At 32.7% G+C, this 27,560-nt stretch overlaps 2 protein-coding genes and 1 long non-coding RNA gene across 4 annotated transcripts in view; 1 reads left to right on the forward strand and 2 right to left on the reverse strand.

Annotated features, from left to right (window-relative positions):
- Positions 1–17,994, reverse strand: part of LOC130451226 (lysine-specific demethylase 6A) — a 109,472-nt gene extending 91,478 nt beyond the window's left edge. Inside the window, exons 1-5 of one of the 2 annotated variants that reach the window (XM_056790110.1) lie at positions 17,780–17,994; positions 17,550–17,730; positions 16,982–17,048; positions 15,341–15,497; positions 11,637–11,748 (exon numbers count right to left, since the gene is read on the reverse strand). In XM_056790110.1, coding sequence (XP_056646088.1) covers positions 11,637–11,748; positions 15,341–15,497; positions 16,982–17,048; positions 17,550–17,635 — 422 coding nt within the window. In that variant the 5' untranslated portion in view covers positions 17,636–17,730; positions 17,780–17,994. The remainder of the gene's footprint in view (positions 1–11,636; positions 11,749–15,340; positions 15,498–16,981; positions 17,049–17,549; positions 17,731–17,779) is intronic. The other variant, XM_056790111.1, reaches the window with a different exon arrangement.
- Positions 17,995–18,512: 518 nt separating this feature from the next.
- Positions 18,513–20,821, forward strand: LOC130451230 (uncharacterized). Its single transcript, XR_008910696.1, has 2 exons — positions 18,513–18,796; positions 18,850–20,821. It is a non-coding gene; the product is annotated as an uncharacterized LOC130451230 (long non-coding RNA).
- Positions 19,998–27,560, reverse strand: part of LOC130451229 (ceramide kinase) — a 30,065-nt gene continuing 22,502 nt past the window's right edge. Inside the window, exons 4-6 of the mRNA XM_056790114.1 lie at positions 24,458–24,688; positions 23,885–24,350; positions 19,998–21,408 (exon numbers count right to left, since the gene is read on the reverse strand). Coding sequence (XP_056646092.1) covers positions 21,327–21,408; positions 23,885–24,350; positions 24,458–24,688 — 779 coding nt within the window. The 3' untranslated portion in view covers positions 19,998–21,326. The remainder of the gene's footprint in view (positions 21,409–23,884; positions 24,351–24,457; positions 24,689–27,560) is intronic.

The raw sequence follows: 27,560 nt of genomic DNA on the forward strand, positions 1-27,560 counted from the left end.
GAGAATCACAGAGGCATAAACCTACTATACTGAGTACAACATTAAAACTAACAACAAAAATAGTAACAAAATAAATAGTATTATATCCCTGTCGGATAAACAACAAGGATTTAGAACAGGAAGATCATGATGCAGTGTTTGTTGTAAAACAGATTGTAGAGAAGTCGATCGAATACAACAAACCTTAATACCTTAATCAAAATCATAGAGAATCGATACAGTTCGATCAAAATTCAGGTGAAGATCGACGGAGAGCTAACCGAACTAATCCCTGTGGAAAGAGGAATACGACAGGGCGACTCACTGAGTCCACACTTTTTCAACATAATTATGGATGAAATAATAAAGCAGAACGGATACAAAATGTGCTATGCTGACGATGCTGTGCTGGTTGCAGAAAACGAAGACGATATCCAAAGGCTGCTACATCGCTTTAATTGTAAATCAATATCAAAAATACCTCTTAGATGCAAGCTGGTCGTAGACGACAAAATAACGTAGCAAGAATTGAAATTGAAATATCTGGATATAGAACTATCCGGATATGGTGATATTGAGACAGATGTAAGCCAGCAAACAATAAAAGCAGCAAGAGCAGCCGGATGTCTGAACGACACTATATGGAAAAACAAATACTTAAGTATTGAGCCCAAGTCAAGAACCTACAAAACTGTAATCAGACTCATAATGACGTACACAGCAGAAACTCGTCCTGATACAGCAAAAACAAAAAGGCTCCTGGAAACAAGCGTAATGAAAGTCCTTCGAAAAATTGATGGGAAAACGCTCCTAGCAGGGAACGTAGCGACGACATAAGGCAAAAATGCAGACTGAAAAATATTATCGAATGGGTACTGAACAAAAAGCGCGAATGGGACGAATACATAAGTAGAATGAGCGAGGAAAGAATAGTAAGGATGGCACGAGACAACACACCGCTGGGGAGAAGAAGTATGGGAAGGCCACGAAAAAGATGGAGTGATAATCTTACCGTCAATTTAGACAATAAAAATATTAGTATATATGTTGAAAGGATTTCAGAATCTTTAGATATTCTACAGAAAAATTAACTGAGCAAGATGGATTGCCCATGCGAAAAAAAAAGTTTCTTTAACGCATTTTGAAAAAAAATATATAAAAAATTCAACGTTAAAAAGCTTATATTTCATGTTATGAGCCGAATTGTGCTCGACATACGCGTTTACTGTTTCTGAAGAGTCAAATGTTTTAATAAATAAATAATTGCTCATATTTTGATGGAAGCTTCCGATGAATAACATTTATTGTTTTCAAAGTCGCCAAGTACTTATTTCCATACAGGTCAGCAATGTTGGCTGAGTCTGCTAATTTAATGGGAATCAAATAGTATGAAGAGTGGGAGTCTAATAGAAGATTGCCACGAACATCTTTGGAGTAAATTATATACATAAATTAATGCCAAACAGAAAACTATGTTGTGAGCTGATCTCAATTAACTAATTGTTTTATCAATATTTATAAATTCATTCAAAAAAATTATGAATCTTCATAAGATGCTATAATATCAATGATAATAAAGTTAAAATTTTCTGAATTTTTCACAATTAATGAAGGAAAACTGGCGGCACTTTATATTCCAAAATTAGAAAAACGTTCATTTATTAAACTGGAATCTCTAATAAATAAAAATACTACAATAATTCAATCTTATTGGATCATTTTCAAACGAAATAAATTTAAGTTCAAGGTCAAATGTATCCAAATGTATGGATTAAATTTGAACAGATTCCAGGTACGGATAGTTGTTCTAATCACTATTTAATTTTGAGTTGCACCACACCTTATGACAATTTTTCTTTTCAAAAATAGCTAATCGTGACGAAATTTATTCGAATAAATATGTAGCTAACAACTGCTAATATTGATTGTGTGAATGCAAGTAATTTTTCCGATGTTCCTCGTAATTAATTTTATATTGATATCCAGAGTTTGCGGTATACTTTGAGCACTAAAAGTAGGAAAGGACAAGGTTTCACAGAACCAAAAAAGTCTGGAATAAAGTCCTTTTTTTTTAAATATCTCGGTTAAATATTGATTTAGTTTATTAAATTTTATTATCATTCAATTTCTCTTTAATTTTCCTTTCACTTCAATAAATCTCAACCATCAATCTCATTATTCGATTGTTTATCTCAGTCAATCGTTAATATTTTCTAAATGCATTTTTTTTCAATATACTTTTGTTTGTAAAATGCTAATTAGAAAAGAATTTTTTTTATTGGGATATGGATTAGATTTTTATAATACTAAGGCTTGAAAACAAAACAATGTCTCTTAAGGCCAATCTAAAATGTCTAATACTGTACATAAGTATTGCAAATTATTCTAATGGAATCTTCACTCCCAAAAGGTTAAGTGTTTCAAAAACAATTACAACTTTCGGTCCTTCTTTTTCAAAATTATACCTATTTTTACAGGGTGTTTCGGAATAGCACTCCAATCTCTCGGGAAATGATTCTATAGGTAAATATACGGAAAAAAGTTAAGTATAACAAAACTTCCAAAAACGTGTCGAACTGTCATACAAATTTGTTTGGTCTATACGTATTTTCATCTAAAAATTGAATAAAATAGGTCTCAGATCTATAACTGTATTAGTTTTTACGTTAACTGACGTGAAATACAAAAAACTCAACTCCAAAATACACTTTTATAGGTTTGGAGTAGAATAACTTCGTTAAATGCATTAAACTTTCAAATAAAACTGTCTACAACTTATTTTACTTCAAACGTAAAAAGTGTATTTTGGAGTTGAGTTTTTTGTATTTTACGTCAGTTAACATAAAAACTATCACAGTTACAGACCTATTTTATTCAATTTTACTTACATGAAATTTAATATCTATATATTCATCGGAAAAATTACGAAATAGGTAATTATAAAGTTATTAACTTCAAATGAAATGGTTAAATTAATTTCGTTCCTCTGCGTTAAATCTAAAACCATCAAAGAAGAAATCTTCGGCTTCTTTCTTTTACTTCTACTTCATCTGCATGAATTTCTGTTCGATAGTGAATGTTCATGAGAGCCAAACCATTAAGTCTGTTGTCACTTGTAGTGTTTCGTAAATAGTTTTGCAGTATCCTTAGGCCGAAAGACCTTTCTGCGGTAGCAGTGGATACAGGAATTGTAGCCAAGATTTGTAGTAATGTGTAAATATTAGGATAGAGGTTTTTATCGCACATATCTAGGCATTTTCCATACTTCAAGTTCTGCGTTAACCACTGATATATTCCTTTCGGAAAGCAGTGACGAGTACATGGAAATCGCTTCCCCAATTTCCGAGCTGGCAGTAAAATTTGAAAGTAACACACCAGATAATGCTGATACTACTTACGATGTTTGGCAAACCTTTCAACCAATTGTTGAATTGTATGATCAAGAAATGGAATGAACAAATTAATTTTGTAATACGTGCATACATTCTATGCAGGAATGTTGCAGGAGTTGTAAGAGAATTATTGATGTCTTACAACTCGGCTGCAACTGCGTCTGCCTCTCGTCAATAGATGGTGCTAGGCGCTACTATATATATATATATATTCAAATTTAATAATTTAACTCTGTTCACTCCTTGTATTTTTACAGTATAATATTAGGTAGTATTTTGCTTATTTCGGAGGGAGGGGGGGGGGGGTGGTTGAACCCCCAAAACTCTTGGCTACGCCCGTGAGACCAAACAAATTTGCGTGATAATTTCAGACCAGAGACATTCAATATGGCTTCCTATTATTGGTGGATTAGCAATCCGGGCGAAATCTATCGCTCACTATAACTCGTTTGCGAAGCGTTTTTGGAAGTTTTGTTATACCAACTATTTACCTATAGAATCATTTCCCGAGAGATTGGATTTCTATTCTGAAACACCCTCTATATAATTGTACTTAATTTCAAAATATACAAGTGCCCGAACGATTTTACTGTATATTTTGTCGTACATTTGCCAAGTTCTATGTTTGAAATCAAATAGCACGTGACTATTCTATGGTTTCTATCACGTATTTATCGCCTTTCATATAACTTCTTTCAAAAACGGTAATATAAAAATTTAATGTTAATGAGTGACTTATTCAAATTTTTAACTGAATCATTTAATAGGTTGATGATAACGCGTTGATTTGTAACTATTATAATTCACCCTTTACATCGATGCTATTTCATGCCAGAGGCTTTTCCATTTTATATCATTAATTCAATAAAAACACCATCGCTAAGACATAAAACCTCGTACTACAATATATGAATAATAGAATAAGTCAAAATATAATTTGAATCGAAAGTGATTATAGATTTACTATCTTTTGGATGCCAGTGTACGATCTTGGACGTCATTTTGCATAGTAATAATGTAGGATGTATTGTCTATAATTACAATTCCCACTATTGAAAACCTAAAAAATCGGTCACAACGAAACGTTATACGTTAGGAACAGTTATTGCCAGCTCTACTGCAGTACAAGAGTTTTTAAATAGAGTGTTGGGTTCGGTATTATATATTGTGATAAGGTTGAAAATGGCTCAGCAATTCAGTTAGGGATCGGTTTTCATCGGGTTACCTCGGAACGTACAGCAACGGTGCCATGTTTTAACCATTAAATATCTATTGTACCTAATCTAATAATTACGAAACTTAAGTCCTAATTGTAAATTTAAAATATCTAATTATAATTATATACTTGTTCATACATGAGGACTAAAAACAACAAAGATTTTAGCGAACGTATAGTAGCAAATATGTGAAAAATTTTGAGAATTTGAATAAATCAATAGTGTCTAGAGCGTGTACCTCGACTGTTTAAAATTTTAAGGACCTAAATTTTAACAAGAAACAGGACCGGTTCGACCAGGATTATGACATTAGTCCCAAATGTTTTTATCCGTTTTTCCAAAAAAAAAAATCGTTTTTATTAAAAAAGGAAAAGGTTGTATTTGTGTCATGTTGTGTTTAGTGTCAATGGAATAATTGTACGAGGGTTGTTTGAAAAGATGTCCCAACATAAGTTGGAAAATTTATTTGCGCACGTGTTTAGGGATCCGCGTTAAAATTTCAATCAGTTTCTGTTCAACAATCGTATAAGTGAGTTATTGTGAAAATTTTTTATGGAAATAGAGAAAATTGAGTATGGAGCTGTCATTAAATATTTGTTTTTGAAAAACTATACCTAACGCAAATAAATGGAGAGCTTAACTGACTGACAGAAAAAACTGCAATAAGAAGCGATATCTAAAAAGTTCACCAAATGGCACTGAATGACCGGCAGATTGATGTTACAGAGATAGAATTCACTATCCGCATGTCCAAAGAATACATGTGACACATACTCATCGAAGAATTATCCAGTGCAGAGAACTAATTGAAGAGTTAGAATGCCAGTATGGTGATCATACAAAAGTTCGTTGGCTTAGTAGATGCAGAGTTAGGCAACGTCAGCATCTCACCGAACTGTAAGATCCCACTTGCCTACAAGATTTTTCCTTTCTTACTGATATAACTGAAAAGTTGAGTGGGTTAAGCTTGCAGCTTCAAGTCAAAGATAGGAACATCAGTGGAATGATTTCAGATATAACATCGTTTTCAAAAAAGCTCGAGCTGTGGGGAAAGAATATAACCCAGTTTGAATACAAGCACAAAGAAAATCCTCCACAACACCCCAGTAATAACCAAGAATACGTGGAAATTCTTTCAGACAATAATTTGATCAACGAATCAAAGATTTTAAAAGCATATTGATTGTGGCACTCTCTCGTCAACTCTCCCTTTGTAGAGATCGATGCAGAAGATTTTTCAACTTGTGTTGTAAAACGTTTTAGTGTAAATCAGGCTACCGTTGAAATAGAAGTTGTTGATTTTTAGAATGACCTGTAGCTAAAATCCCACTCTACCACTGATGTCTGGCTTCTAGACCCCAAAGAAAAGAATTCAATTGTGGTTCAAGTGGCATTGAGATTAAAAGCTATGTTCAGTTCTACATACTTGTGTGAACCATCTCTTTCAAGTATGAAATTCATAAAAAATAAATAAAGAAACAGATTGACTGATGAACATTTGGACAACTGCATCAGAATGGAAGCTACAACATACTCTCCAAACTTCAAGAAAATACTTGATGGCCAGTAAGAGTTCCATTCCTCTCATTGAAATGTACATTTTAACTTTTTTTGGTACACTTTATATATATTTTGATTAATACTAGAAATAAATGTTCGTTTGTAATGATCTGGTTTAAATTATATTTTGTGTACTTTATTTGGCCTTAATATTACTAGATAGCTCACTAAAAGGTTTATAAATGCTAGGATGGCTCACTAACTCAAAAGTTCGGAACCACTGATTTAAAATATAATTAAAAAATTCATCTTACGACTTGATTTCACTTTTCAAACAAACTGTAAAGATATTACATTCGGTTATATAACGAATTTTGCTGAATCATGGTATCATAGTATATTTCCATACACGGAAGGGTTACGAGTCCAGACCTGAATATCTAGAACACCTGTTCATAAACATCGTGACAAAGTTATTATGACGTCGTCATGACGTTCCATTTCTTGGTAAAGGCATGTCCGGACTATTCGTGTTCGTGTCTAACGTATTTGGCGATTTTTCTTGTCCCTCCTATAATTTTCCATTTTAATTGCCTTTTATTTTCTCGTTTTGAATAAATGAGGAATATACAGTTTGAATTTATGATTAAATTTATTAAGAATTTTTTAAGCGCAACACGCACCTGTAACGAAAATGTACAGGGTGTCTCAAAACGATCCAACTATTTCAAGACTGAGTGAGAAGCAAAAACGGTATGGAGGAGGGATGTCGCGGGGGTCGTTTACTAGCGCGTTCTTTAAATTTTTAGTTGCAATCATGCCGTACAAGGGAAAAAACGCTCGTTTTTCTTGTGCGCGTATTTCGAGAACAATCGATCACTTATTCGAGTTCGACGGTTGCATCGGTTACATTATCGACTGCGCAACATTGCGGCAGCTCCAAGTAATGCAACAATTTTAGCTTGGATCCAGAGATTCAATACTATGGAAACACTATTGGCGAAATTCATCACGGCCGTCCAAGGACAGCAAGAGCGCCTGGAAACATTCAGTCAGTAGCAGATTCTGTAAACCGACAGCCTCGACTCAGCTTCAGATAGCGTCTCAACTGAGCTTATCAAGAGCGGCAATTCACCGCTTAATGCGATTTGATTTACACCTAAAGGCTTATAAAATTCAGATTGTGCAAGCTCTACATGAAAATGATTACGTTATAAGATTGATTTTTGTGAATGCAATTTTGGAGAGATTTAACAATTTCAACAACATGTTCTTCAGCGATGAAGCACATTTCATTTGGACCAATACGTAAATCGCCAAAATTATCGTTTTGGGAGAGAAAAGAATTTACATACCTTACATAAACGCCCGTTGCATAGCCCAAAAGTTACCGTGTGGGTTCGACTTTTTAAAGATAACAGAGGACATGCAGTGACTGTAACTTCTGCACGCTATGTCGACATTATACGCAATTTTTTCGAGACTCAACTGAAACAATGTGAACCGGCTGACATGGTTCCAACAGTATGGGGCCATATCGCACACCACTAACAACTCTTTAGATGCATTGCACGAGTTACCGGATAAGGTGATTTCACGAAGAGGTGATATAGGATGGCCACCTCGGAGCCCTTACTTTACCACACCTGATAGCCGTTTAAAAAATGATATTCAGAAATGGAATCAAAAAATATATTTGCTTTGAATTAATACGTCCATACAGAATACGATTGAAACTTGTTAAGAAATCGCGTTACCAGAAAATTTAAAAATTACAATAACGTTATAAAGTAAACAGTAGAATGAAGAAGGGCTGGATAAGGTATTGATATTGCATTGATTTGTTGGTCTGACATGAAAATATATTCTAAAAAAACTAAAAAAAACACGCTTCTAATAAAAATCAAACCAAATAGTTAAAAACAATTTTCCAAATAAGCTTAAAACAGTAATCAATAGAAAATACTAGATTATTTGGTAAATTATTTTTAGCTCTTTATTTTGATGTTCTTTAACAGAGTGTTTTTTATGGCCCCTCCACACTCTCGCGAGAATCTGAGAACTTCTTTTGGGTACACAGTCTCACAAAGTTCTCCGCTCCATAACGATGGACGCTGAAGTGACTGCGGCAAGTGTATTGTTATGAGCATTTGCATATTATAATCATGCGTATAATAAAGAGAAAAGAATGATTAAAAAGAAGTGGCGAAAAATCATTCAAATCGGCGACTCGCTCGTTACTGAGAAACATGCGAGTGTGGAGTTAATAAACCTTCCCGCTTGTTTTCACGTTTTCGTGCTCCTTTCTCGCGCTGTTCTCCATCTTTGCCGGAGAACAGCGCGAAAACTTGAGAAAAATAAGCAAATCGGTTCCACATTCGCATTTCTCACATGTTTCTTGCGTTCTCGCGAGAGTGTGGAGGGGCCTTTAGTTTTTTTAACCCATATTTATTTAATTGATACCACTCTCGTATAATGGTTTCTCTGCTTATATACCTACATCTCGTCGGAACTTGTATCGAGCCGTAACGGTGTAGTTGGTGAGGTAGTCGAAATTTTTTATTTCTAACACGGAGATCAGAGGTTCAATCCTCTATCGAACGAAATTTTAATTAAGTAAACTACTTGCTCTTACTCCAAAGGAGAGTTACAAACAAACAAACAAACCCACATACAGGTGAATCTAATATAAGCGTGTTAAAAATCGCGGAAAGTACTAGAGCCCCCTGGTGAACCCAAATCTTCACAAGGAATGCAAGAAAATCTTATAAAGCAGTTGATTTTATATATCCATTATAAGTGGAAGCCTATTGATAAACGAAATAGATAGGAAAGGTGCTGAACTATCTAACAAGAAAGACGGTCTGATAAACGCCAAGCACATTTGTCGTTAAAGAGTTTTTGACCAGCAGACACACTGCATCGCTTCGCATCCCTCCGTACCGCTTAGATATATGAAAGGAAGGAGTCCATTAAGTTAATTCACCATAAGACGATGGTGGTTGTAAAAACATTAATATCCGTAGACTTTCGGATTGCTGCAAAAAGTGAGAGGAGAAAATGTGTGGATCACCAGTGTCTTCACTGTGAAAAGATGACTGCTTTTTGTGAGTACAACGGTCATAACCAAAGGATCTTAATTCAATTGCATCGTGAATCTTTTTCTAATACGATTATGACTTGACGGAATCATTTGTTTTTTTAGACAAGTAAACCAAGGAATAACACTGTTTCAAGTTAATTTTTAAATTAAAATTTGCCAATTAAATACCTACGAACGATGTTCATAGTAAATATTAGAGGATTTCCGTTAGGATATAAATTACCAAATACTTCGATAGTATCGGCTGTAGGGAAGGTAGGGGAGCATTGGACAGTCGGGAGGATGAGCATCACCTCATTACTTATGGTTCATAGAAGATTTTAAAATTTGTTTACAGGGATATTTTTGTTCATCTACTGGCAAAACAGACAAAATAACATGCGATTGTTGTTTTCATAGTACTGAAATGAGAAATTTGTTGTGATTTCGAAGAAAATACTAATGCAATATGCGAGAAAATACTGTACGGAGTGGAAACCTGGACCTTGAAAGCTCAAATGAGATGATGAGAAACTTTGAGATGTGGCTCTATAGACGCATCCTGGAGATACCCTGGACTGATAGAATCACCAACGACGAAGTACTAAGACGCATTGGTCGCAAAAGAAAGCTCTTGAAAATTATTAAGATAAGAAAAACATCTTATATAGGATACATCTTAGGCAACGACTAATACCTACTGCTACAGAACATAATGCAGGGCAGAGTAGGGGGAAAGAAAGACATCGACAGGAAGAAGAAATCCTGGCTGCGTAATATAAGAGAATGTTCAAATCTCAGCGTCGGAGACGCATTTAAAAACATGGTCGCCTACCTTCAATGAGAAGACGGTATGAGAAGAAGAGGAATACATGAGAAAGCGTATGTTTCCCTATACACATCATATGTTAATCAAAATTCACGTTAAGGTATAAATTTAGTTTGTTTAGAAAATGAATGTGTAGGGAGCATTGGACACTGATTTTGGGCATGCCCAATGCTCCCTCTTATTACTGATTTAGGTTTGATACTTGTGTGCTTTTATGCTATCTGCTTTGCTGATAAGTTCAGTAATTTTTGTTTCGGGAAAAACCTTTTTGAATTGCAAGGCAATAACTCCTGATTCTCTAAAAAGATGTCCGTAGGCTGGGCCTAAAAAACTGTTTGGTAGGGAACGAAAAAAAGGAAAGACCAGAATATTGACAGACCCACCTGATGAGATATTGATAGAAATGGAAAAGCAAGAAAGTCAAAGACAGGACAAAAAAGAACACCGGAACTGATTGAATAATTGATATTATTTTTTGAACAATGTAATGAGATTTTCATTCTATGTAGCAAATTTTAATGGTAATAATATTCGAAATTAAAGTATATGAAGTATTTTAAATACTATGCCCAATCTTCCAGCTGGGAATCCCAAACCACCCGAAGGCTGGGAGGTTTAGGTACTTTTGACAGGGTTCAGAAATTATTATTTCACTTTGAGACTGATTAAGTTAGAAGACTAGTTCTTTGCAATAATTTGAGCCAAATATATTTGCTATTGATGTAAGAAATAAAATTTTATTTCTGTATGAAAACGACAATTTCATTACAATTTGTGTGAAAAAGTCTCCAATACTCTCCTACGTCCCCTAATACAAAATCCCCACAAACAAAAATTTATTAAAATCGTGCAAGACATTTCAGATATAATACATATAACTCATTTTGTATTGTAACCGTATTGACGAAATAAGGTCATCCTTGTATCCAAACTAATTGTCTTTGATGAATACTTACAGACGGGAAAGTGAACGGAAGTTAATGGTTTCATAGGAAATCGAAACTAAATCAGATTTCCTTTTGCAAAAGCGAAGTTGTCATTTCGGAGTGGCAGGCACTAGTACAGTTAATCTATTCAACTAAAACTTCCATTCTCCATAGGATTTTAACCCTACATAACAGGGCATTCGTAAAATTTAGGATGGCAAATAATGGTATTTCGTTTGTTTCCGGATATCGCAATGGGGCGAGAGATAGGCAAACTTAAAAGTGTGTATTTACTTTGATATAAATATTTTGCTTGTTGCTATTTGCTTCGTGACAAGAATAATAATTCCCACGACCACAAAATACAACTGAAGCAAAGTCAAAATGTTCATAAAACTTTTCGCCGTAAAGTTACAACGAAAATAATGGCCTTGTCTTTCCACCAATCTAATGAGTTGCCGCCTACCATCTTTCCTCAGTTAACTGAACACTATACTCACTAGCCGGCAGAGCCATCTGTTGGGCATAAAACCGATATCCCTCATTTGAAGGGCTCGCTTTAGAAAAATTATGCAACACACTATACACATTCACTAAAATATCCTAATAAATATATTTTAATAGTCTAACTCAAATTTCAGAGCATGTAAATGAATGTGTGGAATAGTCATAAATTGTTCAAATTTTGAAAATATATTTAATCAGACTTACCACTGGAAGGCATTGAAGTGGAAGTACACCAATCCAATTCCATATAAGAAAGTGGTGTCCTGCCAATGGTTTTCTGCTTGAGTTTTGTAAAACATTTGATAAGCTGAAAGAGCTAAAACAAATTTACCAAATCAAATCCATATCTTGAATAATGCGCAAAATTTTATGCCCATATCAGCAAAAGGTACCTTCAAGGAGTAGTGCTAACACTTTGAGAAGTGGGACAAATAGGCTGATTTCCCGTGGAATTTTGATAATCAATCTACCCTGTGCCGAAGGGTGCTATTGCCCTGGAGGTGGAAGCCACCACTTCTTAGAGATGAAACTTTATTTCATCAAAATAATCTCGTAATTCGATAGACTGACTAATTCTTAGCAACTTTGACTTTAGAAAGTTTTTTCCTAAAATTGATACTTTTAGAGTTATTAACAATTGAGACTGCTCAATTTTCATTGAGAAAACGCATATTTTTTTTACAGTTTTTCATGAATAACTTAAAAAGTTTTCATTTTTCCAGTAAAATCATTGAGAATGTAGCTAATAAAAAAAAGAGATTCGTTCTCTGTAAATTCAATAATAGCTGAGTTTTGCTCGTTGAAGGATGGCTATTTTGGGGAACCTCGAAATTGAAAGCCTTTAACCTCAAATAACTTAAAATTGATGAAATATTCAGAAAAAACTCAAGAGTTCTTTTTCTAAGCACATAGAAAAACCTTTAAAATGAGCATAAGAATTGATTGATTTATAAAAAAATATTTCTTTTTTTTTTTAAAAATGTAATAATTATACCCTCGCCATTACCAATAGAAATGAATCGTAATCCACTTGCAATTAACTTTATTTATGTATTATTGATATGATCTATGTGATTTGACCGATTTTAGAAAAATCATTGAGATTAAATTGAATACTGCTTATCCGTAATCTTGAAAAAAAGCTTCAAACATTAATTGATTGAAAGTTTTTTTAAATCTATGTATCATAAAAATTGAAGGAGATACATAGAAAAAAGTTTTAATTGATATAACGTAACAGATTTACGAATAATACATTTAAACTCGATTTTACCAAAAATATGTATAAAATCTGAGCTTTCAAATTAATTTTCAATGAGGGATAGTTTACACCCTCCAAAATATATAAATCCCGATTTGGCATAGGGAAGATTTCGTAGAAGAATGTAAGTAAGTAGAGCTGAATTCAACTTTTCATGAAAATCGAGATTATAATCAGTGTCTTTCAATATTACTACCCCCAGAGGATGGTCTTTGGAGATGCTACATGAGTTCAATTAATCATAAGCTTGTTTGAGAATATCAACAGATGTACGAATAATTCCTTTAAACTATATTTCACTCAAATACATGCTAAAATCGAAGATTTTTACGTTTTTTACGATAAGGGGAAGTTTTCACCCCTAAAAAATGGAAACTAACATTAGGCACAGGGTAGATTTTGATTAAGGCGGTAAGTAGAGCTTAAATCCAAATTTTCATCAAAATCGACTTTGATTAACAAAATTCCAGTTTTAACGTTTTTTACAGATGTTTTTGGCAAAAAAAAAATAATATCTTTTGGGAGGTTCTGTTTATTTTAGAAGCGGAGTCTTGTCTTTCTAGTTATAGCTGGAGAGCCAAAATAACTCCCCAAACAATCTGATCTAACGCATAGAAGTTTAACTATTATTGTCTACTAAAGGTAGACGTCCACATTTCGGCATCGGATTTAGAGAAGGTCTAGCGGGGGCTGAGGCCCCAAGCCCCGAGCTCGTAGGGGCCCCGCAAAATTACTAATTTGATCATTTATTTTAGAAGCAATATTGGATCTACAGCAAAATTTGCATTTTTTTCCAAAAATTGTTCGGAATTTTGAATGAAATGAATGAATTAGAGTAATTTAATCCACACACTAGTTTTTTACTCTAAATAATAATAAATTCTATATTCCATGCATTCAAAATGTAAATGATGAATTGGAAGTGCGAGCAAAATCTCTAGTAGATATATATTCAAATAATCCACAACTTGAATTATTTTGTGAATTACAGCGATTCATTCCTATTATCAAACTTCAACCCGAATCGATTAATAATACAAATAATTCATTAATATCATTGAAAATGCTTTATTGGATCGTTCAATCGGATATGATCGAAACTTTTCCGAATGTATACATAGCCTGCCGTGACGATACCTAGAGCGAATTGTGAAGAAGAAAGCAGAAAATAATCGTTCTACAATGTTAGATGTGCGATCGTAGACATTAGCAAGGCTGTTCATTGAAAAGGAGTTGTTACAGAATGTGAAGAATATGGTCCTTGCATACTTTTTTTATACCTTAACTACGTTTAGTATATTGTTCTTAATCACTATTTTTTAATTTTTTTTAAACGGTATATTAGTTCATAAACAAATAAACAAATTTAAATACCTAAATGACTCGCCAAAACGCATTTGTTGCCACATGACTGAGTGTCACGTAGAAAGTAAGTAAACAGCACTGAAAGATAATGCAAATGGTTTAACGTCGAAAGCTTTAATCAAAACATAACCTTCTAAGCTATCATCTTAATGACTACATTTTAATAAAGTTGAAGCAAACAAATGTGATAATGACATTACTATAAGAAAGTCTGATTAGTAGTACTTACGTATCTACTACTATATCTTTACTCCACTTATTTCAGTAAATAATTGACTATTAGCAAAGAACGTAGCAGCCATGAATGCATCTACCTTGAGTAGATTGTAAGATCTTGCTTCGATAAATCCGATTTCGGCCATCATTTTATTTAGAATAGTCTTCGAAACCCTTACAAAAACACAAATCGTACTAAACAACTAATTACCTCCACTCACAACAACAGAAGGCGACTCGTTTCAGTATTTACTTACTTTATACGTCACAACCAATAGAAACATATTTTCTGCCACGTGTTATTATTCAAATTGTCATCAATTTATATTTGCGATTTAAAATATTTTAAGTTATAATACAATTCAACCCAACGAATGAACTGTTAGAACAAACACTTACCTAAAATGAACGGGGCGGCAAAACAATGCCAAAATACTCTTGAATTACTGAATGTAACATTTTGATGGAATTATGCTTAACATTATTGTTGAAATAATGAGCAAATATATTAGATAAGTACAGTTGACCTGGAGATTCAAAGCTAACAAACCAAGCAGAAATAAAAATTCTATTTGGTTTACTATACCTGGCAGGTATTCACAAAGACTAAAGACCTATTGAAAATTTCGCCACAACTAAATCAGGAAAGAAGTTTATGGAATAAGATTTGAATTCATTTTTACTTATCATTCATATTTATTTTGAAACTAACATATGACATTTAAAAGACTTCGAGCTGATTTTGATTTCGTTAAGTGGCCCCGGATCGATTTTATCACCAGTCCCCACTAATTCTTAATTCGACGCTGATCACATCAATATATTGTACAAAAATAATTCGTTTGATATAATGCAGAAATATGGATGCCTACCTCAATGAGCACTAGCATATAGCGACTATAATCTGATATTAATGAAAACTTCAACAATCCTTTATTTTAAATGTAAAAAATAAAAGCAATATACTACCCCCTTATCATTAAAAAACATTGAGATAAATCTACTATCCAAATTACACTAGAAAAAATTCAAGACAACTTATTACATTTAACAACAATAAACAAACCTTTTCTATAATCCTCAAGTAACAAATGAAAGTGTCCTAATTTAACCCATGTCTTAGGATCAATACTTATATTTTTAGTATTATTACTAGAATCATTTTCATTTGCTTTTTGTTGCCTTCTAGCTTGCACAACCATTAATTGTAAATACTTGACAGCCTAAAATTTGTGGAGTAAAAATGTACAACTTATCTCAAAAATCAAGAATTATATACAACACTCATTAGTAATTATGTAGACACTACACTCACTACAGGAATTTGTTCAAAATCATCTGTGTTAGTTCTAAGAACTCTCTATTTAATGTCTGTTAATTCCATACAAACTAGATACAGGATATTATCAATATAATTCCAGACTTGATACAAATGTACTCAGGTTATTGTTTGGCAATAACTAAATATTGTTTGGCGACAAAGTAATTTCGGTTTTGTAGAATAAAATAAAACACTTTTTTTTAACAGAGCATAGTTTTTAATCAATTATATAGATTTTCCATTTTGCTCAATGACCTTGTACCACCTTTCTTTCAGCTTCATGAATCCGTGCTCATAAAATTTCTAGTCCTTATCAGCAAAAAACTGAACCAGGTGCGATTGAAGATCATTGTCATTTGTGAAAGTTTGACTATTCAAAGAATTCTTCAGACTTCAAAATAAATGGTAATCAGATGGTGCCGGATCAGGGCTGTATGGGGAATGTGGCATCACTTGTTTTTTATGTTTGGGTATTATATTTTGATAATAAATAGATATAGATAAGACTTGATGTTACGAGTTAAAGGATGATTTAAATTTATAAAACTAAACAGGATTTATACCCACATTTATTAAAGCAAGTATTATTGTATTAAAAAATTTGCCATTGAACATAACTGTTTATATTAGTTTTAAGTTAGTTTTTAAGGTGAACAAGCATGGCTAAGAGATTCCTGTCATGCATGTCACATCTCCAGACTGACAAAGAGGAAATTCGTTTTCCTCTCTTGGATTACTTTGTGATTTGTATTACTTTGTAATGTAATGTTACTCTGGTAAATAAATGAATAAATATAAGTATATATATATATATATATATAATATATATATATATATATATATATATATATATATATATATATATATATATATATATATATATAAGAAGTATAACTACTTCTATATTTAAACAGCAATTGAAACATGAAAGTGTATCAGTGATGCTTTATAAAAAATTAAAGATTTTTAGTTTGTTGATTCCTGTATATTTGCAGTTGCTGCTGTATTTTGTTTACCTTGGCAATTGAAATGATTGTTTAGCTTTTTAATTGGTTATAGTTAAGATTTTACTGCCATAATTAGCGTACTACTTAATATAAGCCCAAAATTATATTATAGGCGATACTAGTCTGAAAGTTGAAGAACATCCTGTATTTTGTTTACAAAGTATATATTTTTAATAAATGAAATATCCCGAATAAACATTGATAAACCCAATAAATGATACTGTATAAAATGAAGCATGCAACAAAATTTAGTATTCTTTAGAAATATTGTAATATATAAATAAATAAGACAACGAAAAAATTAAATTTTGTTTAAGCAAAGTAGTTAAACTTGAGTACATAGTGTCATATTTTAATTACATATGATATAGATACATACCTTTTGGACTAATGCCTTTTTGGATGCATTTTCTGGCTGATTCAACAACAAAAATCCATACTGACGGCTAAAGATATAATAATTCATAAATCTCATCAACTATTTGTGATGTGATCTTCAATTTGTCATATATTTATGAATAGCTACATAAGTACTCATTCAATTATAAGTAAGCAAAAAGAACATAAATAGCTTACTGGTGCAAAATAATACTTATACACAGGACCATGACTTATAAATTAAATACAAAAACCGAAAGGGCAAAAATATATGGAGTATTTCATGTTATGGAATTACATAAAATGAAGACCCTTAATAGAAAATTTTTATTGTATCTTCTATAATTTTTGAGAAATGTCTAATAGCTGGTCTTCGTTAAATATTTTGTACTATTTACTAGATATGTTAGACAATATTTTTTTGCGAAACCTCCATTGAGTAAAGCCAATATCACCAAAGTGTTTATCTTGTTGGTTATGTTTATATCTTATCACTTCTGTTAATTTCTAATGGTTTGTTAAAGGTTTATTTGTCTTCTGTTGCTAGAATAAAGTCGCAAAAGCCTTACCTATCCAATTCAGATAAAATATGTAGGTCTTGTGCAGTCATGGTAATATCATCGGGATCCTCAGTGCCACTGGTCGTTTTACTCATTTTTTTGATTCACAGTATGTACACAATATTTTACTAATAACTATATAAATATGTATATGTAATATATAATGTTCTTAAAACGATTATTAAATTATCTAAAACAAAATATTATTATGCTCTTGACGTCTCTTTTTATTTACTCACCAGTTTAACCTCATTTACTAAATAAATGAATCCAAAAAGACATACAGCACTATAAAATAAATACTCTGATATAATTATATATTTTTTTAAATTATAAATATAACAAATTTGCTCGAATTTTAGCAAATTATATAAACATAGACATTGATAATACGGAAAACAATTGCATAAATCATGGCAAAACATAAATCTTCTTCTTTGAAATTAGAAAGACCTGAGTTGATTTTGTTATTCGGCCTGTTTTGATAAGATATTTTAGATTTCAAAAACAGATAGGTTGGGATTCATGAATCTTTATAGAAAATGATAAGCTTATAAATGATTGTAAATTCACCCCATTTACAAAAATTGCTTATAACGAAGATATTTCTTGTACTGTGCGGTTTCTAAAATAAAAACTTCTTATTTTTGAAGATTAAAAAGTCCTCATCTGATATAGCTATTCGGCCATAATATAATTTTCCTTACTGGTTAGCCGAAGTGATACATTAGGAGTTTGGCAATTACTAAGTAGTGAGAATATCAAACTCATCTCCAATTTAATAAGCACCACAAACATTATTTGTACTATGGAAGAAAGAACATAATTTTTTCTTTTCTCTTCAGCATAATTGAAATATTTACAATATAAGTAAATTTGCAATCACTTATTTGAGTCTCAATCGAATAATTTATAAATCGTAACATATCTGAAGAAACAAAATATAAAGCTCTGAATAGACTTTGTAACTGAGGCCTTTCTAATTTGAAGAAGAAGAAATTTAATCAAATTTAGATTCTGTATAAAATACGTACAATTAAATTTTGTAATTAGAAATAGAATTCAATAGACTATGAATTGTAAATATAATTTTACAGAGCCAGATCGAACTCGCTAATTTTAATAACTCACTTGACTGTTAACGTTTTAGATAGATAATTCGTAATGTGTTTTTATTGTATTTAGTTGTGTACACTATAGTCAAGCAGTGAAGTTGAGCGAAAATAACAATCCGATATTACTTTATGATATATGAGGTATAAGCATTGCACGATTGTAACTTTCTCTATTAGCACAATCTGTTTTTCAGAATTTAGGATCGCTACTATTATTTTAAACACCAATCTGAAATAATGAAACATAATGGTTTTCTTGACTGGTAGCGCAACTACGATATAAGTAAAAGTGAACGAGGATAGGCTACAAAGACTCATCTTACTGAATATAAACACAAAAAAAAGGTAGTGGTAAAACATTAGATTATGGACTGTCTGTTCAGGAAGACTACCTAATCTATCTCACCAACAGAGTCGGAGTGCACTTATGCTTTATGCATCCAATTCGACAGTTCATAATCTTAAGTTTAGTCAAGGTAAACATCAAGAATGTTATTCATTGGTAAATAGAAGATGAGTTATAATCCATTTCACCATCTATGGAGGAACAGGGAACAGCTAGGATAAACAAGCCCAAATCCATTCCTCTATGGAGAAGGAAAATGATTATTTGGGGCTTGCACAAAGAACCAGGAGCCGAAGAAACAACTCATCAAAGTCTAGTCCACTGTAGCCACACTAGTGAAGACTATCAACTCTTTAACCAAATAACAGGAGTCAAACAGCTAGGATAAACAAGCCCAGATCCATTCCTCTATGCAGAAGGAAAATTATTATTTGGAGCCTGCACAAAGAACCAGGAACTGAAGAAACAACTCATTGAAGCCTAGTCCACCATAGCCAAACTAGAGAAGAGTATCAATGCTTTAACCAAAAAATAGGAATCAAAAAGGAGACTAGATAATTCCAACAAGAAAACAAGCTGCACTAATTAGTCAATTAGAAAAAAAATATCAAAAATTGTGTGTGTCAGCTCCGACGCACGACTGGAGTTTACTCCTTAAGTTCGATAGTCTAACTAGACGCAAAAAGAGTTTATTTAACTTAAAAAAGATTGATACTGTATAAAAGGGTAAATTTGTTAATTAATGAAAATAATATACATATATAAATATATATTTATTCAATTTATTCATTTCATATACATTTATTATAACTAATCAACGAAATATTTTACATTAAACTTTTTACAATAGTCAATTTCAGATGTGCTCGATAATTCATATTGGGTTGATTATCTAATTTTATGTGTTGTTTTCAAATATATATTTATATGAACTACATCGATAATTATTAAAATATTTAATAAATACAAATTGGACATGCTCATACATATAATACATGAATTATAACATACCTTGCAACCACATGTTTGTTAGATGTTCCGGCAATATCATCTACACCTCTTTCTGCCATAGTTATTTGAAAATACTTTCAGTTCACTTTAGCGGAACACAATGATAAAAATTAAAACTTCACAATAACAATATTAATTATTGATATTTATAATAAAAACATCAATATAAGTATGTCGACACTGAAAAATTAGAAAGTTGCGCATCATAGGGTGCGCACCAAAAACGTAACGAGGTCATTCATCGATAGATTTTACTCCTCACATTTTTCTCATACCGGGCTCCTTATAAATGCAAATCGATTTTTAAGGAGTAAACTCCAAAAAGGCAGAATCTTCAGAAACAAGCTGGAGGTGTCCAAGTGGAATACTTACACCATAATTGAGTAAGGAGTTAAAATATAATTAAAGACTAATACAAGTAATTAGATATCTCAAAGAACTAATCGATCAAAGTATAAATTGACACTCTTCACGTATTTCTTTATATTAAGTATATATGTATGCTACAGTTATTAAAACTGTTTTAATTATAAAAATCAACCTATCGATTGAATTATGCATGCCCAATCCTATTGTAAGTAACAGTTATCGAAGATAAAGGGAGACATACCTTCTTAATAACTATACTCTTGAAAGGACACAGTTTAATTGTACTTTTAATAAATAAAACACAAAAAGGCTTGAAAAAAATAATTTATTTTCACTATTCCACAAACATAAATAAAGGAATGAATAATAAATGTTACAAAACATAGACAGCTAAAAATTGTGTATACTTGGAGTATGAAATAAATTGTTGATATCCTAAATAGAACAATTTTTTTATTTCCATGTGTGCTCTCTTCGAACATACTTTTCTTATTGTACATCCTATATATTTTTACCATTTCTATATAGTAATTGTTTTTGATATATTTTTTTAAATAAAATTATTTTAAGTTATATTGAATGCATTTATTTCCGGATGGTGTCGTAGCCAATTAACATTTCTTTGTAAGATTGATGAATTTGTTTTGGAAATATAAAAGTTTAAAATAATTCAAATCCTAGGTGGACAGGGGTTTATTGAGAAACTTGTACTCTATCTGACAAAAGAAGGAATTATAATAATTTATTAATTATACCCTACTAAAATTAAAATTTCAGAGAATTAAAATTTATGGATTCAATTTAGGAAATAAACAATTCATTACAGTATATTAAATAAATACATAAATGTCATAATATACCAATGTAAAAAATAATACTATTTGGAGGAATAGGTGAATAAAATACTTGAGTCAATACTTTGTTGTTACAATAAAAAAAATATCCTTAAAATCCACAGCAACTGGGATCAGCTGTAGAATTCTTTGGCCTTCCTCTGCTGAATATAGTGAGCAATTGACATCTTACTCTAAAAAAAAAATAGAAAGTTAGACCCTCAATAGAATAGTTTTTCAGTGGAGTAATCGACAAAGTATGTCCTCGTCCACGATCCCTTGCGATGCCCCCAGACCTCATCACATAAGACAAATTAAAATGCGTTTCTTTAGGGCATCGCGAAAAGTCCATAACTGAGGAACAGTTGCAAATATATTTAAAAATCGCCCTGTCATTTATTTATGACTATTCATATCGCGTATATATTATATATAGATCTTGGGATCTAAAAAATACCACCCAGCTAATCCGACTTCTACAATCTCTACATTAATCCATTTTACACCTCTGTATTTGTTTATTTGCAATTTATATATTGAAATGAACATTTTTAGAAAAAATGAATGTGTTTTCCTTGTTGATAGTACGATTGTGGGCGCCCAATGACCGTTAAGTACGTACACCTTCTGATAGGACCTACTGACATACCCCACTTGAATTATTTAAGGCCGATGTCGTTTGTAAAGCTGATCAGGCACTTTGACGTAAGCTATGAGGCTTGCCCAAGTGTTTAAACCGCGTACGTGTGAGTGCTAGACAATCACAGATGACGTGGTCTGCAGTTTCTTCCTTCTCCATGCAAGAGTGACATTCTTGATCGTCCAGTTGCTTGGTAAGAGAGACAGAAGGCCCACCAATGTGTGATATAGCTTTTCATGCCAGGTATTTATCCATATTTGCAGAACCTGCATTGCAAGAAGACTGTTGAAAGACGTAATAGCAACTCTTTTGGCTGTACCAAGAATGAATTCTGGGCCCATTGGATGATAGAGTGGTTTTACAAATAGTTTTTTCAAATATTAGGTTTGTTCCAACCTGCTAGTCGGGATCTTATTTGGAACCAAGTATCGAAAAGACCGTCCCTGAAACGGTTCACAAACGATACCTAAGTCGGTTGGAAACGCAAAACAAAATCGTTCATATAACGGTAACTGTCTGGTTGAATACATAATCTCTATTGCGCAGAATCGTTACCGTACCAAGGATGGTTTTTTGATGGGTTGGAACGAACCTATTACTTCTACTACTGTTATGGAGATGCCCAAAGTTTTTTATGGGAAGATAAATTTGAAATGGGTAGTTTTAGGTTGACGAATTGAATGTCTTCAAGTTTTATTTTTGAAACTTATTGTTGATGCGTTTTTCGTAAACAAACCATCATCATCATCATAGCATCATAACTTTGTCTTCCAATTCTTCTAAAAAATTACTGAAATATGGTGAACTGTGCTGTACTAGACTGTATTCATAGGGCAGATAAATACTTTGCTAGACTAAAAAATGAGTCGTGATGCGCGTGAAATTTCTAACAACAAGCCGACCCCTCATATATATATATATATATATATATATATATATATATATATATATATAGTACCAATGACTAATTACCCATATTGCTTTTTATACATCTATTCTATGTGGATCATCAATCCATATTCCCAATGAAAACGTTCAACATGAATATAATAGAGAAAAAGTAAAAAAACTGGAAATATCTAAAAAAATCCTTCTAGGGACTTAAGACGTAAATTTCAACAGGGAAATTGAAATCCAGGGGAGAAAAAGAAACACTGTTTAGTAGTGTCTTATTTCATAGAATGGAAATATGAAGGGACACACATAAAATGATATAGGAGAATTGAAAGCAATGAAAGTGAGAAGAAGAGTTATTCGGACACTAAGACAAAATATGATGAGTTAAATCTTGATTCCAGACGAACAGAGGAAATAGAACACTATGGTGCCGCATGCACAACAAGTAGAATAAAAACCTTGCCAAGCACTATCACACGTTTCCCTGGCAGGAGACTTGGAGGAGAAAATACAAAGTGAGAGGTAAGGAAATTGTGAGCTTCTAAACTCATGTAATTCTTCATAGCTTGGTGCGGAAAACTAAGTATTTCAGTCGGTCTAAATCGGTCATACGTGGCCACTGGTCCTTATTTTCCTCCATATCTTCTTACCGCAGCTGAAACCACACTCCTGAACTTTCTTCTTATAGCGCTCACGGTCAAAATGTGTCAATTTCTGACTATATTCCCTCAAAAAAGCCATACTTCATCAAACAATAATCACTAGCAATGCTCCGGTATGTATAATGAAATATATTGACACAAACAGAAGTAATTTTTACTGATTACGCCAGACCTGATATAATTTTTTCTATAATTCTCCTACTTCATTTTGTAGAAAATCATTTCTGTATGTCATCAACAGACGTGTAACAGCAAAAGGAAGCATGGCAATAATATTTTAAATAGTATTTGAGCAATTATTAAATTTGGAACAATATTATTAACCTCACAAGTACATATGTTAGTGATTTTAGAAAGCATAATCTATGTACACAAATAAAAATTTCTCCCGAATTCCAAATCTTTAGTAAATATTTATATTATATTATAATAACTTGTATTGTTTCTAAAGCATTTACGGGTATAACTTACTTTGCACGTATATTAATCTGATGTTGTACTTCCCCATCACAGTTCCATTTGCTACCCCCTTCAATGGCTCTGAAACAAAATTCTCGAGCGCAATATGTTTCGACGAAGGGTAAATCTTCGATGCAAGCCTCATTTTTGGATAATCTTATCAATAATTTTAAATTGTTTATTATTGAAGTATGTTTGACTAATACCAAATGTACCATCCCATCACCTAAATGACTAAAAGGAGCTATACCCTTCGGACTTCGACTACAAGCACAGCTTATGTTAGCACTAGTTACCATAAAGAATTTTCCAGAGAGGGTTCTCCATTTACAGCCTAATCTATCAGTTTGTATATTTTTACTTGCTTTGCATATATCACAATTTTCGTGGCAAGGAATTTCCTGAACTACACCATCATTCTCAGAATATATGGCTAGTTCGCCATTGTAGCCTCTATTACTTACTAGTTTCTTAAAACCTGCAACAAAATTTGACCAAAACTTACTATTATTTATTCAACTATTAAAAAAAAATAATTTTAAGAACATACTTTTAGTTTTTCATTTTAAATAATAAAGTTCCAACCTGAGTAATCATATCTACGAGGCCCCATCCATCGATATTGGTCGCTATGGTAGGCCACATCACCGAGGTAACCATAACTTAACGTACTAGCATATAAACTAAGTAAACTATGTTCATCATATACTGATACTAGATCTAATCCTAGAGTGTCTCCAAATATAATTTGTAATACAGCAGTAGTTGTGTCATCAGTACCATGTATACAGTATGCTATAGTGTCTGTACTACCTCCTGGAACAAATATTAGCATTATAAATTTGGAAATATATGGAAATGTTAATAGTTTGAAACTACAAAAGAATTTCTACATTAATATTATAAATAGATAAATATTTAAGCACATGTTATAACAAACCAAATGTAAACATAAATGGTAACAGGAACATACAAAGATGACATCAGCTATTATAAAATTAAAAAATAGTTATCTTGGTTCATATATTGCATGTATCGCCCTGTACATTTGTTATTCGAAAATAAATTTACATATTTCTTAAATTTTATGTAACCTTGAATGTTTGCAAACTTGTTTATGATATTCCAAGGAGGCAAACAACTTTTAAATATATTTTAATATTTATATGACTTAAAATTTTTGGTGTTTCATTTTCCATGCAAACAATAATTTTTCCAAATATTGATCGATTGGTATCGTATGATAATGAATCAAAAACTTTTCAAAACTAATTATATGGTTAATTCTTATTTAAAAATTCAAAAAATGAATTTGGCACATTTTAGTATAAGATATTTTTTAATATATTATTACTATAGTACTTATATCAAACATTTTAAAACAAGAATACTTTAACCTTGACTAAAAAGTTTTCTATACACCGGGTAAATTACATAAGATCTTTTTCGCTAAACTTTAGTGGAATTTTTTTTTTAGAAAACCTTAAATAAAACCCTATAGAGATCGTACCTAACAAACGTTTCGCTTTTTAACTTTTGTATTTGAGAGAGAAAGAGAGAAATGCTTTATTGTAAAAAAAATGTTACAATTTGTACACAAAATATTGTAAAAACTAAAAAACAAACACAAAAATAACTAAATAAAGATACAAATAAAATAAAATTTCAATATACAGAAGAAAACCCCAGTGAGTAACAAAATTATAGGTAATAGTAATAGGTAATAATAAGTATATAGTAAAATTAAACCAGTATGCAGCATATCTGAATTAAATATTATTATTATAATAGAAGTCTTTTACAGAGTAAATATGCCTTCAAATTATTGCGGAATGCGGGAAAACATGATATCGATTTTATTTCAATGGGCAAGTGATTGTGCATTTTTTGCATTGTAAAATATTGAGCCCTTAACTAATTCTTAACGTGGAGTAGGTAGGTAAAGGTCGTGCTCCGCGTCCCTAAGTAGATAGCTGTGAACCGACCTTTCTGAAATTGGAGAAGCGTGCTTACGAATTAGTCAAAAAATTTAAGAATGAAGGAAGAGTCAGAATATTTAATATTTTAAAAAAGTCCCTGCAGCGAGCCCTGTCTGAGTAAATATCTAACAATTCTCTTTTGTAGTTTGAAGATTCGCTCAAATTGAGCCGCACCACGCGTCTCTCTGTATAGAGGAGGATGAGATGGTACCCATTACAGCTGGAGTGCCACAAGGTAGTGTTATGGGCCCATTGCTGTGGAACATTATCTATGATGGGGTTTTAAACTTAGGACTAATGGAAGGAGTATCGACAGTGGCCTATGCAGATGATCTCGCAGTCATGATCAAAGCCAAAACAGAACAAGTTCTAATGGAAAGGTGTAATGATGCTCTGGAAGAAATAGAAGCTTGGATGAGGTCAGTTGGACTTAAGATAGCTCCCGAGAAAACAGAAGCTGTGATGATAGTTGGGAAGAAACGTCATGGCCCAATAGAACTTAAGATCGGAGGTCTCGCCATTCACCCAAAGAACCATGTGAAATACCTAGGTGTAATCATAGACAGAAGGCTCAAGTTCACTGAACACCTCAGATATGTGAATAACAAAGCGAACGTTGCAGTTTCTGCTCTCAGTCGTCTAATGCCTAATATGGGAGGCCCATGTGAAGCAAAAAGGAGGATTCTGGGGTGCGTGGCGGAATCTATACTTTTATACGCAGCTCCAATCTGGGGTAGTGTTCTAGAGATTAACAAATATAACACCGTAGCCAGCCGAGTACAAAGAAGAGTAGCGCTGAGAATATGCAGGGGCTATCGTACTATCTCAACCGAGGCTGCAAGAGTACTTGCACGAATAATACCTATAGATCTTCTAGTTGAAGAGAGATCGAGAGCGATAGGAATGACAGCAGGTGAGAAAAAGGCTCTTCGAAAAGAAACGGTACAGAAATGGTAAAATAGATGGAACGCCAGCGACAAGGACGTGTGGCTTCACAAACTGCTACCAGATATTAAGCCATGGTATGAGAGATCCTGTGGTGAAATTGGATACTATTTGACCCAAACAATGACAGCCCATGTCTCCTTCCAAAGTTATGTTAGAAGAATAGGTAAAGCTGAAAATGACCTCTGCCTATACTGTAGCTCGGAGATAGATAATGCAGAGCACACAATTTTCAGATGTCCTGCGTGGGCGGATATTAGAAACTTGTCTGAAATAACAGTAAGAGCTGAGTTACGACCAGAAAATATAGTGCAGATCATGATGGAAGCAGATTTTAAATGGAAAGCCGTTGAGAGTATGGTGGAAAAAATTCTAAAAGGAAAGGAACAGGACAGGAGACAAAGAGGTCCAAACACACAGCAACATTAGAAGATAATAGATAGACTGGAACTCCTCATCCCTGCATGCAGCAGGGGAAGGGAGACGTAGGGAGCAAAACAGAAAAGAAGGAATCACAAGAAAGGCAGCTCATCATTATGAAGAAATATTTGTTAATGGTGCCATAATGATTAAAGAGCGGAGTTCAGATAAAAGCGACTAACAGAGGACATACAATCCGTCCGAGCCCCACCGCGACGCAGGAACACGCAGTGGAGGTGAAAGTTTCCCAGCAAAACTATTTGCTGTGGAAGTGCGATAAGTCGGTATTAAAAAAAAACCACGCGTACGCCAGAAGGGAGGGGCATATCGGGGATGCGACTCAA

Source organism: Diorhabda sublineata, chromosome X (assembly GCF_026230105.1).
Source record: "Diorhabda sublineata isolate icDioSubl1.1 chromosome X, icDioSubl1.1, whole genome shotgun sequence".
Lineage (NCBI taxonomy): Eukaryota > Metazoa > Arthropoda > Insecta > Coleoptera > Chrysomelidae > Diorhabda > Diorhabda sublineata.